General features: G+C 38.9%; 1 protein-coding gene across 1 annotated transcript in view; it reads left to right on the forward strand.

Moving 5' to 3' along the window:
• Positions 1–14,563, forward strand: part of LOC126100361 (ubiquitin carboxyl-terminal hydrolase 32) — a 228,826-nt gene that overhangs the window by 85,820 nt on the left and 128,443 nt on the right. The window contains exons 14-16 of the mRNA XM_049910971.1: positions 3,474–3,643; positions 6,630–6,786; positions 7,608–7,749. Of these exons, the coding sequence (XP_049766928.1) occupies positions 3,474–3,643; positions 6,630–6,786; positions 7,608–7,749 (469 nt within the window). The remainder of the gene's footprint in view (positions 1–3,473; positions 3,644–6,629; positions 6,787–7,607; positions 7,750–14,563) is intronic.

Below are 14,563 nucleotides of genomic sequence, written 5' to 3' on the forward strand. Positions count from 1 at the left end.
GCTCCCATATTGAGTCAACTCTGTGGACAAAACAGTGTAGCCAACTATGGCCATGCAGGCAAGATGGTAGTCATCTCACATATTAGTCACTTTGCACAACTTGCTCATCGCAGTGTGTGTGTGTGTGTGTGTGTGTGTGTGTGTGTGTGTGTGTCACAGGAGCCAAAATGTTGTGGAATGGCATCAATGATTCTGGCTTTTCTTTTTTCCTCTCCCCCTGGATGTTTGCAGTTTTCACAAACATTAATGTTTCTATCAGATATAACATTTCCGTAAGACTTCCAAAAGGAAGTTATACTCAGTATTATGTTCCAGTTCGTACTTCATTGCCTTCTAATAGTGTATGGTGTGCTAATTTTCCACATTATTGTGAACTGTGTAGATATATGTAGCAAGCCAAGCCCAAACTTTTGTAATTCATTACCTGTCCATGTTTATTTTAATACTTCTATTTTGTTTAAATCCGATTTAGTGAAACCCTATTAATTTTTGTTACCCCGATTAATCCTTCACTATCCTACTGATCATGTCGAGCTATATTGTTTCATGGTCATACGGATCTTCATATATCTCACTGAATCTTTAGCATTTCATGCTATGTTTTTCAGTTACTAGTTATTGCCTGTATGTGCAAGTTTTGTAATTTATGATGAAACAGATGAAATGTTTAGTAATTACAATAATGAAAATAATCAGTTTTTGAAAATATAATGTAATTGGATAGAAAAATATCTACTCTCCAAGTGGCAGCAGGAGAGCACATCTACATCAACATCTATACTCTGCAAACAACTGTGAGGTGCATGGCAGAGGGTACATCCTATTATACCAGTTGTTAGGGTTTCTGCCTGTTGCTTTCACATACGGAGTGTGGGAAGAATGAGTGTCTGAATGCCTCTATGCATGCAGTAATTATTCTAATGTTACCCTCACAATCTTCATGTGAGTGATATGTGGGATGTTTTAGTATATTCCTAGAGTCACTGTTCAAAGCCGGTTCTTAAAAGTTTTAACTTTCTTGGGATAGTTTAAGTCTGTCTTCAACAATTTGCCCGTATCTCAGTTGAACCAATGATTTGTAAGCAATCTCCTTTGTAGACTGAGTACACTTCCCCAGTATTCTACCAGTAAACTGAAGTATACGATCTGCTTCACCCACTACTGAGCCTGTGTGATAATTCCATTTCATATCCCTACAAAGTATTGTACCCTGGTATTTGGCTGACAACAGTAACTCACTTATTTTATAGTCATAGAATACTACATTTTTTCCATTTAGTGAAATGCATAATTTTACATTTCTGAACATTGGAAACAAGTTGCCAATCTTTGCGCCACATTAAAATCTTATCAAGATCTGACTGAATATTTAAGCAGCTTCTCTCGGATAGTACTTCATTATAGATAATGGCACCATCTGCAAAAAGCTTGATCCTACTGTTAATATTGTCTGTAAGTTCATTAATATATAACATAAACTACAAGGGTCCCAACACTATTCCGTGAGGCACACCTGATGTTACTTCTACAACTGACGATGACTCTCCATCCAAAATAACATGTTGCTTTCTCCGTACCAAGAAAGAAGTCCTCAGTGCATTCACAAATTTCACCACATACCCCATATGATTGTACATTTGATAATAAGTGTAGATGTGGTACTAAGTCAAATGATTTTTGGAAATCAAGAGACTGCATCTACCTTGTTGCCTTGAATCAAAGCTTTCAGTATGTCAAGTGAGAATAGTGTGAGTTGGGTTTCATGTGATTGATGTTTTTGAAACCCATGCTGGTTGGCACTAAGGAGTTCATTCTTTTCAAGATACCTCTTTGTGTTTGAGCTCATAATATGTTCTAAGATTCTACAACAAATCGATGTCAAGGATATTGGACAGTAGTTTTCAGGTTCACTTCTACTACCCTTCTTGTAGATGAGTGTGACCTGTGCATTTCTCCGAGAACTGGGCATGGTTTTTTGCTTCAGGGATCTACAATATGTTGTAGTGAGCAGAGGGGCTAACTCAGCTGCAAATTCAGTACAGAATCTGATAGGGATTCCATCAGGGACTGAAACTTTTATCAGTTTTAATGATTTCAGCTCTCTTTCAACACCATTGACACTAATATTGATTTCATTTATCCTTTAAGTGGTATGAGGATTAAATTGGGGCAGTTCTCCTGGATTTTTCTTTGTAAAGGAATATTTGAAAAACAGAGTTAAGCATTTCAGCTTTTGCTTTGCTACCCTCAATTTCCGTTCCTGTCTCATTCGTTAGGGACTGGACGCTAACTTTGGTGCCACTAACAGCCTTTACATATGACCAAAATTTCTTTGGATTTTGTGAAATGTCATTTGATGATATTCTACTGTGATAGTCAGTGAAGGCACCACACATTGCTCTCTTGACAACCAGATGTAATTCATTTAGTATCTATCTATCTGTAGCCCAAGGCTTTTAAAAACACCTGTTGTGCAGGTAATCTGTTTACACAGTGACTGTATGCCATGGAGATTCCGTCCGATTATGTACTGTTCTACTAGGTACATACCTATCCAGTGCATGGTCGAATATTATTTTAAACTTGAGCCAGAGTTCCTCTACATGCATCTGCCCTGTGCCAAAAGTTTCAAGTTCCTCATTGAGATATGACACTACTGAACACATATATCTTTCTGCTTGTTTTAGTTGTCCTTTGTACTTTGGATCATTGTTGCCACTGCTGCATCATGGTCTCTGATACCAGTTTCGAAGTGGACATCCTCAAGGAGTTCTGGCCTATTTGTTGCCACTAGATCCAATACATTTCCGTCATGAGTGGGGTTCCTAAATATCTGTTCTAGATGGTTTTCAAAGAAGGCATTCAGTAAAGTTTCACGTGATGTCTTATCTCACCCACCGCTAACGAAACTGTAATTTTCCCAATTAAATGTTGGACGATGAGTTGCCACCAATCATTATGATATTTTTGGGGAACCTACATAGAAGTAAACTGAGATTTTCTCTAATGCTTTTTGTTACATCAGGAGATGAGTCTGGTGGGCGATAGAAAGATCCTGTTATCACTTTATGCCCACCCGTGATGCGGAGTCTTACCCAAACAGTCTCGCATGCAGCTTCAATTTCTGTCTCAGTGGAGTATAGTTTCTTGTCTACTGTGACAAATACACCACTTCCATTTCCCATTTGCCTATCCTTTCATTGTACACACAAATTTTCCCTAAAAAGCTCACTGCCATCATTTCATGTTTCAATTACATACGTAATACTTAATACCTTTTACATGTGTGTTCACCTGCAGCCACTTGGTGAGTAGATTTTTTGTTTATCAGTTCCATTACATTTAGTAATTATAATGTTTTAGTTACCATAATTAAATAATATTTTTGTGAAAAAGTACTTTTTCATCTCTTTATGAAAATTATGGTATTAGATTTATAAAAGAAATTAATATGATTATTTTTAACATTGCAGGTTCCACAGGTTATGCCTATGTTTCCAATTTCCCCACACCACCTAAGCGACAATTAGCATATGTGGCAGCGTTCAGCCGTATGGCTACGATCAAGCAAGTCTACGACTTCTTGTGTGCTCGTCTCAGGATAAGACCAGAGGACATGAGGTTATGGCATTATAGGGACGAGGTAAGTTAGATGACATGGATATATCTTAATTTCAAGTACATACCATGACACTTTTGCAGCTAATCGTAACCTGCGGTAATCAACTACCTGGTCTTAAATAATTGTCATAGATAAAACATGCACAAATTAGAAAACTATATGTATATTTATAACTTCAGTGAATTTTATTGCGTCAAAATAACACATGGCTAAGCACTGAGTACAGGTTACATTCTCCTCTGCCAAAACAACAATAGTCTTGCAGTTTTTTTAATTCATTGTGGCCTACTAAGGAGTGTGTATTTCACTTATTTAGCTATTTTTTTCCTTCTTTTCTTCCTAGTATCTCTTCATTTCATCATGTGAGAATCATAAGAATGTGTCCCCAAATACCTGACTATCAGCTTTAACATGTTTTCATGGTAATCAGCTGTTGTTTCAAAATGCTCTCTCTCCCTCTCTCTCTCTCTCTCTCTCTCTCTCTCTCTCTCTCTCTCTCTATTCTGTAGGTGAGAATAAGCTGCTGTGTATCTCCACGTTGTGGATGAGACTGATAGACATATTGGTACTTATGTTCTTTTGTCTTAGAGAAGTGGATCTCAATTTTGGAATTTTGACCTACATGCTGTAAAGTAGTGTCCAGACTTGGCAGCTAAGGCCATTTTCTGCCAAAGATGAGTGGATAACAGTATACAGTAGTGATATCAAGAATGCTAGAAATTACATTGGAATGCAGATGTGGCTAAATGTGGATCTATTAAATTAGAATCGTATACTTTTCAAGAACACCAAAAGATTGCAGAGGGCAATTCAGTTGTTTTGTTCTCAAACACTAGTGGAGGACAAAATCGAAGTGTCTATATTGCACCACATTTCTTCATGCTGTACAAACTCTAAACATTCCTACGATACAGCAATGCTTGTCTGAGCCTGGACACTCTTTAATGGAGTGCAGTTCAACCCATGCCAGTATATAGAGGATTACAAAAATTAACAGCTCTGACTCTTCAGGGTAGTTTACTGTTGTTCAGGCTGCATCAAAACAAAGGCTGTATGAAGTCCTTGAAATGGACTAGAAAGACTAACTGGATTTTGGTGCCATGCAGAGGGAACTGTTGAAAAATATGAAAATTAACCGTGAACAAAATAAAGTACAGTGACTTAATGTGACACAGCTTCAGTATTGCAGAAGTTATTTTAATCAAACATTTTTTTGAACATTCCCATGGTCAACAGTTTAGAAGTTTGCCTGTATAGAGAAGATTTTGACAGTCTTCCAGTTGAAACTGAAATACATGGAGCACTTAAACTTCAGGAAGAGAAAATAAGACCTTACGGATCTTTACCACACCAGCATTATCAGCAAAATGTATACACATTTTACAGAACTCTTTGAGAAGAGAAAGTTGAAGATTCAGACAACAGGGATGTTGGTTGTGATGAAAGTAAGTGAGAAAGTGAACAGTCATTGGTGACATTGGTACAAAAATGGACTAATATTCATTTATTTTATATGCAATTCATCAGTTTGTACTATGGAAATTAACTTTTTATGATATATTTTCCCAGTCAAGTGCATATCTCCAAAGCGTAAAACCACTATTTAGATTGATTCACTTAGAATCATAATGACTTATCTCCTTAGCAATACATTAAACAAGAAACAAAGGTGAACCTGTAAGTACTATATTTAAAGATATATCATCATCTGACAGCTTTTAAATGTGTGTTTTAGTTGTGTAGAGATTTTTCAATATAATTTGTGTTGTGTCACTGAAACAAGCAGTTTACATTTTAAAAATATCATCTTTCATCTGTCCTGTAAAATCGCTAAAATAGAGTTATGTTCCTCCGATGCTCGTACAGCAATTTTTTTCATGGAATTTCTTTTTATATTCCTGTGTCCATCTTCACTTTAATCTGGTAGGTTTCTTAAGAAACATGTATAGTTGTAACAGAGAAAGGAAAATAAAGCCTGGCAATAATAGTTCCTGGAATCCAGGGTTACTTTGGTCATGTAGTAATTAATTGATCAAACCTGCTGAAGTTACTGAAGGTCTGCAATCTAATCTTTCTCACATAATTCTTTATAGTAATTTAACCTCTGCTTTTGAACTGGGAAAGTTAGAATGTTTCCAGAATGAGATTGTCACTCTGCAGCAGAGTTTCATATCAGCGCACACTTCGCTGCAGAGTGAAAATATCATTCTGGAAACATCCCCCAGGCTGTGGCTAAGCCATGTCTCCGCAATATCCTTTCTTTCAGGAGTGCTAGTTCTGCAAGGTTCGCAGGAGAGCTTCTGTTAACTTTGGAAGGTAGGAGACGCGAGGTACTGGCAGAAGTAAAGCTGTGAGGATGGGGCGTGAGTCGTGCTTGGGTAGCTCAGTTGGTAGAGCACTTGCCCGCGAAAGGCAAAGGTCCCGAGTTCGAGTCTCGGTCCGGCACACATTTTTAATCTGCCAGGAAGTTTCAAAGTTAGAATGTGTCTTGAAACATTTTCTGTGGCTCAGTGTATGCAGCTATTACTACCAGATAGTTGAGCACTTTAAAAGTGTCTGCTTCTGGAACACAGATTGGTGCAGCAGCCCCAAATCAAATCCATATTTCAAATTAAATATGGGATCGGGGTTGGGATCGGCCAGCCTGTATGTGGTTTGTGGATGATTTTTCAGATCTGCAGAGGTAAATGCCTGGCTGGTTTCCCTGTGACACCTTGGTTACACATTGCACAAACATTTCAATAAACATTGTCACATTTGACCATGCGATCAACATTAGATGGAGTCAGAAGTGATATGCGGATTCCTTCCCAACAGGGAGGGAGGGAGGGGGGGAGGGAAGGGCAGTAAGTTTAAAATTCCTTTGGGAGTGATGACCCCATCTTAATAATAGCATATATAAAAATATGGTACATGATATATCAGTCCCAACCTGGCATTTGCAGGATACAGAATAGTAGAAAGGAAAGGAAGAAAGTGTATGCAACTGTATTGTTCTCTGTTGCAGAACAACATGCTTCTTATTGAGGATGAAGAACCTACTTTGGAGGATTTGGGTATAATGGATGAAGACCAGCTTTTGATTGAAGTCAGGAACAAAGATCTTACTTGGCCTGAAGAAATGGGATCACTGGCAAATCATTTACAGGACAAGCGTAAACCATGTGAGTGCTTGCAGCTGAAACTTAATTTGATACGGCATAAAATTGTCTAACTCTCATCATGCGCATATTTCTTGTGTAGAATTTTTCTGTAAAACTTGACTGTAGTAGAAAAAGACAGATGACTATGGCTGTTCAGCAGAGAATGTATTAATGGGATTGTACATGATGTACAAGAGATTGTGATTGAATTTCTCATTTATGGAGCCTTAGATCTCTCCATTTTGGACAAAAATCAAAATAAGAATATGGAGTTTGCTGTAACAAGAAGGGTAAGTTACTCTGAATGCAGATTGTGGGTGGGAGTTAACACACCTATCTTCCCGTCTCGTAGTCATTAATGTCTCCTTTCTCAAAATGAGTCCACCACTACTTCCTCAAGGAGCAACTCAGTTGTGCTCAAGGCACTGAAACATTATTGGCTGTAACGAAAATTGAACTCCTAATCTGCAGATAGGAACAGTAGTAAAGCAGCATATTAATAAGTTGAATCCTAATGCCATTGCAGAGAGCAAGTAAAAGAAGAAGAAAAGTAAACCTGGAAAAAATAAGTGAGCAGATCAGAGCTTTCATTTAGCGAAATGCAGATACTAGAGTAGTACCATGGATCTTAAAAATTTTAATTTATTCGACATTTTCTTTATCAGCTTGGTAAGCAGGAATAGTACACAGTTGAAGAAATGTAAATTCCATTGGTGTGCCAGCTCAAGGTGACCCCTTAGCAACTAGTATTTGTTATCTGCCTGGTCCATACTATATATGTTTTGTTATGTAGTAGTTATTTAAAATTTTATTGTAATATTTATAAATAATTCACTTTACAGCTGTCCCAGCTGAAAGAGGAGCGACTGGTCTCAACAACTTGGGTAATACATGCTTCATGAATGCTGCATTGCAGTGTGTGAGCAACACGAGGGCTCTCACTCAATATTTCACAAGTAACATGCACCTCTATGAACTTAACAGGTGAGTTAAGGTGTACCTTTATTTTGCCAATTTTCTTACACTTCAGATGTTTGAGTTGTAATACGAGAACATAATACTCTATTTATCAGTGTGTAGGGAGTTGTTATATTGTCTAAAAGTAATATGTTATCCGTGGTCTGTAAGGATTTAAAATTGGTGCACTATGGTAGTTTTGGACTACAGGATTGACAGGCAGTAAATGGAATTAAAGATCACAGGGTTTAGTGGTAGGAAATGCAATGTTGTTATTTGCTATTTGCTTAGAAGAGGTTGGAATAGATGGTCATAACTTACCTGCAAGAGGCAAAATTCTTAGTACTGTCAACAGAAACATTGTAAAGGGTTATTGTTATTGTTATTGTTATTATTATTATTATTATTATTATTATATTGTTATTAATGTTATTGTTGTGTTTGCCTACCTATTCGTTAGATGGTGTATTTCATAAAATACCCTACCCACCTTGCAAAGTGCCAGTTTTTATCAGTACTATTGTTTATAAGGGTATGAAAGGTACAGGGTGCACCCATCTGCAGGTGGTCGCTCATGTCGGCACCAATGATGTATGTCGCTATGGATTAGAGGAAATCCTCTCTGGCTTCCGGCGGCTATGTGATTTGGTGAAGACTGCCAGTCTCGCTAGCGGGATGAAAGCAGAGCTCACCATCTGCAGCATCGTCGACAGGACTAACTGCGGACCTTTGGTACAGAGCCGAGTGGAGCGTCTGAATCATAGGCTGAGACGGTTCTGCGACCGTGTGGGCTGCAGATTCCTCGACTTGCGCCATAGGGTGGTGGGGTTTCGGGTTCCGCTGGATAGGTCAGGAGTCCACTACACGCAACAAGCGGCTACATGGGTAGCAGAGGTTGTGTGGCGTGAGCTGGGCAGTTTTTTAGGTTAGATGGCCTTGGGCAAGTACAGAAAGGGCAACAGCCTCAACGGATGCGGGGCAAAGTCAGGACATGCGGAGACCAAGCAGCAATCGGTATTGTAATTGTAAACTGTCGAAGCTGCGTTGGTAAAGTACCGAAACTTCAAGCTCTGATAGAAAGCACCGAAGTTGAAATCGTTATAGGTACAGAAAGCTGGCCGAAGCCAGAGATAAATTCTGCCGAAATTTTTACAAAGGTACAGATGGTGTTTAGAAAGGATAGATTGCATGCAACCAGTGGTGGAGTGTTCGTCGCTGTTAATAGTAGTTTATCCTGTAGTGAAGTAGAAGTGGATAGTTCCTGTGAATTATTATGGGTGGAGGTTACACTCAACAACCGATCTGGGTTAATAATTGGCTCCTTTTACCGACCTGCCGACTCAACAGCATTAGTGGCAGAACAACTGAGAGAAAATTTGGAATACATTTCACATAAATTTTCTCAGCATGTTATAGTCTTAGGTGGAGATTTCAATTTACCAGATATAGACTGGGACACTCAGATGTTTAGGACAGGTGGTAGGGACAGAGCATCGAGTGACATTATACTGAGTGCACTATCCGAAAATTACCTCGAGCAATTAAACAGAGAACTGACTCATGGAGATAACATCTTGGACCTACTGATAACAAACAGACCCGAACTTTTCGACTCTGTATGTGCAGAACAGGGAATCAGTGATCATAAGGCCATTGCAGCATCCCTGAATATGGAAGTTAATAGGAATATTAAAAAAAGGGAGGAAGGTTTATCTGTTTAGTGAGAGTAATAGAAGGCAGATTTCAGACTACCTAACAGATCAAAACGAAAATTTCTGTTCCGACACTGACAATGTTGAGTGTTTATGGAAAAAGTTCAAGGCAATCGTAAAATGCGTTTTAGACAGGTACGTGCCGAGTAAAACTGTGAGGGACGGGAAAAACCCACCGTGGTACAACAACAAAGTTAGGAAACTACTGCGAAAGCAAAGAGAGCTTCACTCCAAGTGTAAACGCAGCCAAAACCTCTCAGACAAACAGAAGCTAAACGATGTCAAAGTTAGCGTAAGGAGGGCTATGCGTGAAGCGTTCAGTGAATTCGAAAGTAAAATTCTATGTACCGACTTGACAGAAAATCCTAGGAAGTTCTGGTCTTACGTTAAATCAGTAAGTGGCTCGAAACAGCATATCCAGACACTCCGGGATGATGAAGGCATTGAAACAGAGGATGACACGCGTAAAGCTGAAATACTAAACACCTTTTTCCAAAGCTGTTTCACAGAGGAAGACCGCACTGCAGTTCCTTCTCTAAATCCTCGCACAAACGAAAAAATGGCTGACATCGAAATAAGTGTCCAAGGAATAGAAAAGCAACTGGAATCACTCAACAGAGGAAAGTCCACTGGACCTGACGGGATACCAATTCGTTTCTACACAGAGTTCGCGAAAGAACTTGCCTCCCTTCTAACAGCTGTGTACCGCAAGTCTCTAGAGGAACGGAAGGTTCCAAATGATTGGAAAAGAACACAGGTAGTCCCAGTCTTCAAGAAGGGTCGCTGAGCAGATGCGCAAAACTATAGACCTATATCCCTGACGTCGATCTGTTGTAGAATTTTAGAACATGTTTTTTGCTCGAGTATCATGTCGTTTTTGGAAACCCAGAATCTACTATGTAGGAATCAACATGGATTCCGGAAACAGCGATCATGTGAGACTCAACTCGCTTTATTTGTTCATGAGACCCAGAAAATATTAGATACAGGCTCCCAGGTAGATGCTATTTTCCTTGACTTCCGGAAGGCGTTCGATACAGTTCCGCACTGTCGCCTGATAAACAAAGTAAGAGCCTACGGAATATCAGACCAGCTGTGTGGCTGGATTGAAGAGTTTTTAGCAAACAGAACACAGCATGTTGTTATCAATGGAGAGATGTCTACAGACATTAAAGTAACCTTTGGCGTGCCACAGGGGAGTGTTATGGGACCATTGCTTTTCACAATATATATAGATGACCTAGTAGATAGTGTCGGAAGTTCCATGCGGCTTTTCGCGGATGATGCTGTAATATACAGAGAAGTTGCAGCATTAGAAAATTGTAGCGAAATGCAGGAAGATCTGCAGCGGATAGGCACTTGGTGCAGGGAGTGGCAACTGACCCTTAACATAGACAAATGTAATGTATTGCGAATACATAGAAAGAAGGATCCTTTATTGTATGATTATATGATAGTGGAACAAACACTGGTAGCAGTTACTTCTGTAAAATATCTGGGAGTATGCGTGCGGAACGATTTGAAGTGGAATGATCATATAAAATTAATTGTTGGTAAGGTGGGTACCAGGTTGAGATTCATTGGAAGAGTCCTTAGAAAATGTAGTCCATCAACAAAGAAGGTGGCTTACAAAACACTCGTTCGACCTATACTTGAGTATTGCTCATCAGTGTGGGAACCGTACCAGATCGGGTTGACGGAGGAGATAGAGAAGATCCAAAGAAGAGCGGCGCGTTTCGTCACAGGGTTATTTGGTAACCGTGATAGCGTTACAGAGATGTTTAACAAACTCAAGTGGCAGACTCTGCAAGAGAGGCGCTCTGCATCGTGGTGTAGCTTGCTCGTCAGGTTTCGAGAGGGTGCGTTTCTGGATGAGGTATCGAATATATTGCTTCCCCCTACTTATACCTCCCAAGGAGATCACGAATGTAAAATTAGAGAGATTAGAGCGCACACGGAGGCTTTCAGACAGTCGTTCTTCCCGCGAACCATACGCGACTGGAACAGGAAAGGGAGGTAATGACAGGGGCACGTAAAGTGCCCTCCGCCACACACCGTTGGGGGGGCTTGCGGAGTATAAATGTAGATGTAGATGTAGATGTAGATGGCTTTTAACCTTCCTAGTATTACTGACTTCGGTTTACTAACCCTTACCTTGTGTCTTTTAAAGTAGTCCTGTACACCTCGTCTTGATTGTTGTGTCTTTTAAAGTAGTCCTGTACATCTCGTCTTGATGGCATCTTCTCCACATAGGCAGAGGTTTTGAGATACAAACAACAAACTGTGCTAAACTGAAATGACAGTGTGGGACAAAATCCAGTGCTACAAAATAAAGTTATCAAAATACAGGATGTCATTTGAATTTTGTTAGTTAATGTTTAGCGGTAACAAAGAAATGCAGGTAAGAGCCATAATATTTTCATTCATGTAATCAAATTCCGTGAAAGCTAACTAAGTTCAGAGCATCACAACAAGACACAATCAAATTCCGGTCTGAGCTGCCATAGGTGACAGCCATGTGTGCATGAGGTATGCTTACATGTGTGAATCAATGTGTATTTTTTGTCATTCTCTCTCTCTCTCTCTCTCTCTCTCTCTCTCTCTCTCTTTTATTTATTTATTTATTTATTTATTTTTTTTTATTTTATTTTTTTTTATTTTTTTTTCTTCCAAATGCTGTAGCCGAAAGCTAAGCTGTAAGGGTCTTTTAATTGTGCCTGTCTGTAACTTATCTTGTCATCTTTATGGTAAGTAGTGAACTACCTTTTCCGTACATTGTTGGTATTCCAAACTGGAGTTTCCATTGTTTGATCTAATGATTCATGGTATTACAAGTTGGTCAAAACATTACATGATTGTTCACCAAGGTATTGTGCAACATGACAAATGGTTTTTGGTAACTCGCTACACTATACTGTCAAAAACACGTGTCGCATTTGTTCATAACTGATATAAAACTTCATGTTAATTGTTACACACAAATGTTTCCTGTGGCCATGTTAATTGCGACAAATAATTACTGGCATTGTACTCTGTGGCTGTCGCAAAGCATGTTGCCTCGTTCATACTGTAGTGTGTTACGTTAACAGTTTGGTGCTTGCTTATTCATTCCACACTTCTGATTGATCCATCATCTTCCACTAGTAATGACTTAGTTAAATGTTCTTCTCTTTTTTGTTTTGACTTCAGTTAATGACCTTGTGAAATTATTATTAACCTTCTATTACTATAAGTAATGTTGATGGTATGGCTGGAGGAGCATAGCAGTGTTCAAATAATAAATATTAACTAACTACAGTGTGCTGCTTTGCACCACATTTAGTATGTGATTCCTGGATTTCTGTACAGTGCTCCAGCACGATAGTAGTAAACACTAGCAGGCACATTTCGACCCTCAGAAACCATCTGCCGCACAACTCAGTGCATGGTACTCTTTCCCTACTTTTTTGCTGCTAAATGTTCTTGAGTGATTGACTGTAAGTAGAAGTAAAACAATGGTTTTTTATATATATATATAGACTGAAGAGACAAGTGAAACTTTGTACCAGTGCCGGGAATCGAGCCCGTGTGCCCTGCTTACTAGGCAGGTGCATTAGCCACTAAACCACCTTGGTTCAGCGGGTCACACAGCTGCACGGATTACCCTGACATGCCTCCCTCCTGGATCGAAATTCTCACTGTCGCCCCAGTCCACTTTAAATTCCCACTTACATGTGAACAGAATTGCCAAGGCTCTCCATGTTCTGGATCAGCACCTCAGCGTCGAATGTAAATGGGGGAATTTGATTCCTGGTCTTGGTACAAATATTCACTCACTGCTTCAGTCTATATACATAAAATCATATCTGTATGAGACCATAAAATCTCTGAAATTGTGTCCTTTCATTTCATTGTGTTCTGTCTATTTGCTGGAATCAGCACTTCATCCACATAACGTGTCACCTTTGCTGGTAATTCCTCTCGTAGTGAAAGTGTATCACATGAAAATGATAATACCAATCCATGTAAACGAAAGCTTTATATTTTCTATATTCTTCAGATAGCGGTACCTGCCAGAAACTGACTGCAAGATCAGTACTAGATATAACCTGACTATTGTTAAACTTTTGAACCAGCTCCTCTAATATTTTTGGTTTATCCATTTTTATAATAATAATTTTGTTTCTTGCTCTTGCAGCCACCTACAAATATCATGTCCACTATTCTCATCTACATTATTTTGTAACATCTTTTCCTGACTAAACATGGTACAAGTATTGTCTCTCCATATTCTCCATTTGTGCCACCTTCGTGTTCTGTTATTCCATTTTCAATTTCCTCAAGGTAATCAATCATTAACTTTACCCTTTAGTACTTTAACCTGAACCTCACCCTGTTTATGCTACGGACTCACACATCCCATAAATAACAACTCGTCTTCCTCTATACCTAGACTTTTTTAACACCTCCTGTTGCAAAATCTACCACAACACAGATCTCTGTTAACCCCAAAATTAAAATTTGATGTAAAATTCAGGAATGATCATTCCATTCACATTAAACATTTTATCTTTAATTTCAATCAGCAACATTGCTTGGTTCTTTATTAACTTACTTTTAACATCAATGGCTCAAACAGTCCTCACCACTTGCACTAGCAGTTCTGGAGTATCATTTCCCTCTTTTAAGTTAACGTATAGCTCTACATGTATTGCACAAATGTCACTCTGTGAACCTAGAGTAGCTAATACTCTTTTAATGACCTTATTGTCCTCTTCAAATGTTAAATCTTCCTCTCCCTCTTGTTCCAAATAATTAACATGAACTGGACATTGTTCTAAATCAGTTTTCAATTGGACATCATCAGAACTCCTAAAATAGTTTGTCTGCATTGGGGTGTTCATTTCACTCCTATCTCTTGCAATTTCTGGCCTCATCCTTTCTGTCACCTCTTGCCTCTCTCTGATACTGATCATTATTACTGTGGAAATTTCCACAGTACCATCCTCCTCTACCTTTAGCAGGTTGTCTCATTATCTATTATTGGTAACATAAGGAGAAGATTGATTGCTATTGAACCTAAAGATGACATGTGGAGTTGCAGATAGGCACGACAACAAGACAGTTACACATTTACAGCAAATAAACAA

The sequence above is a fragment of the Schistocerca cancellata genome, chromosome 9 (assembly GCF_023864275.1).
Source record: "Schistocerca cancellata isolate TAMUIC-IGC-003103 chromosome 9, iqSchCanc2.1, whole genome shotgun sequence".
NCBI lineage: Eukaryota > Metazoa > Arthropoda > Insecta > Orthoptera > Acrididae > Schistocerca > Schistocerca cancellata.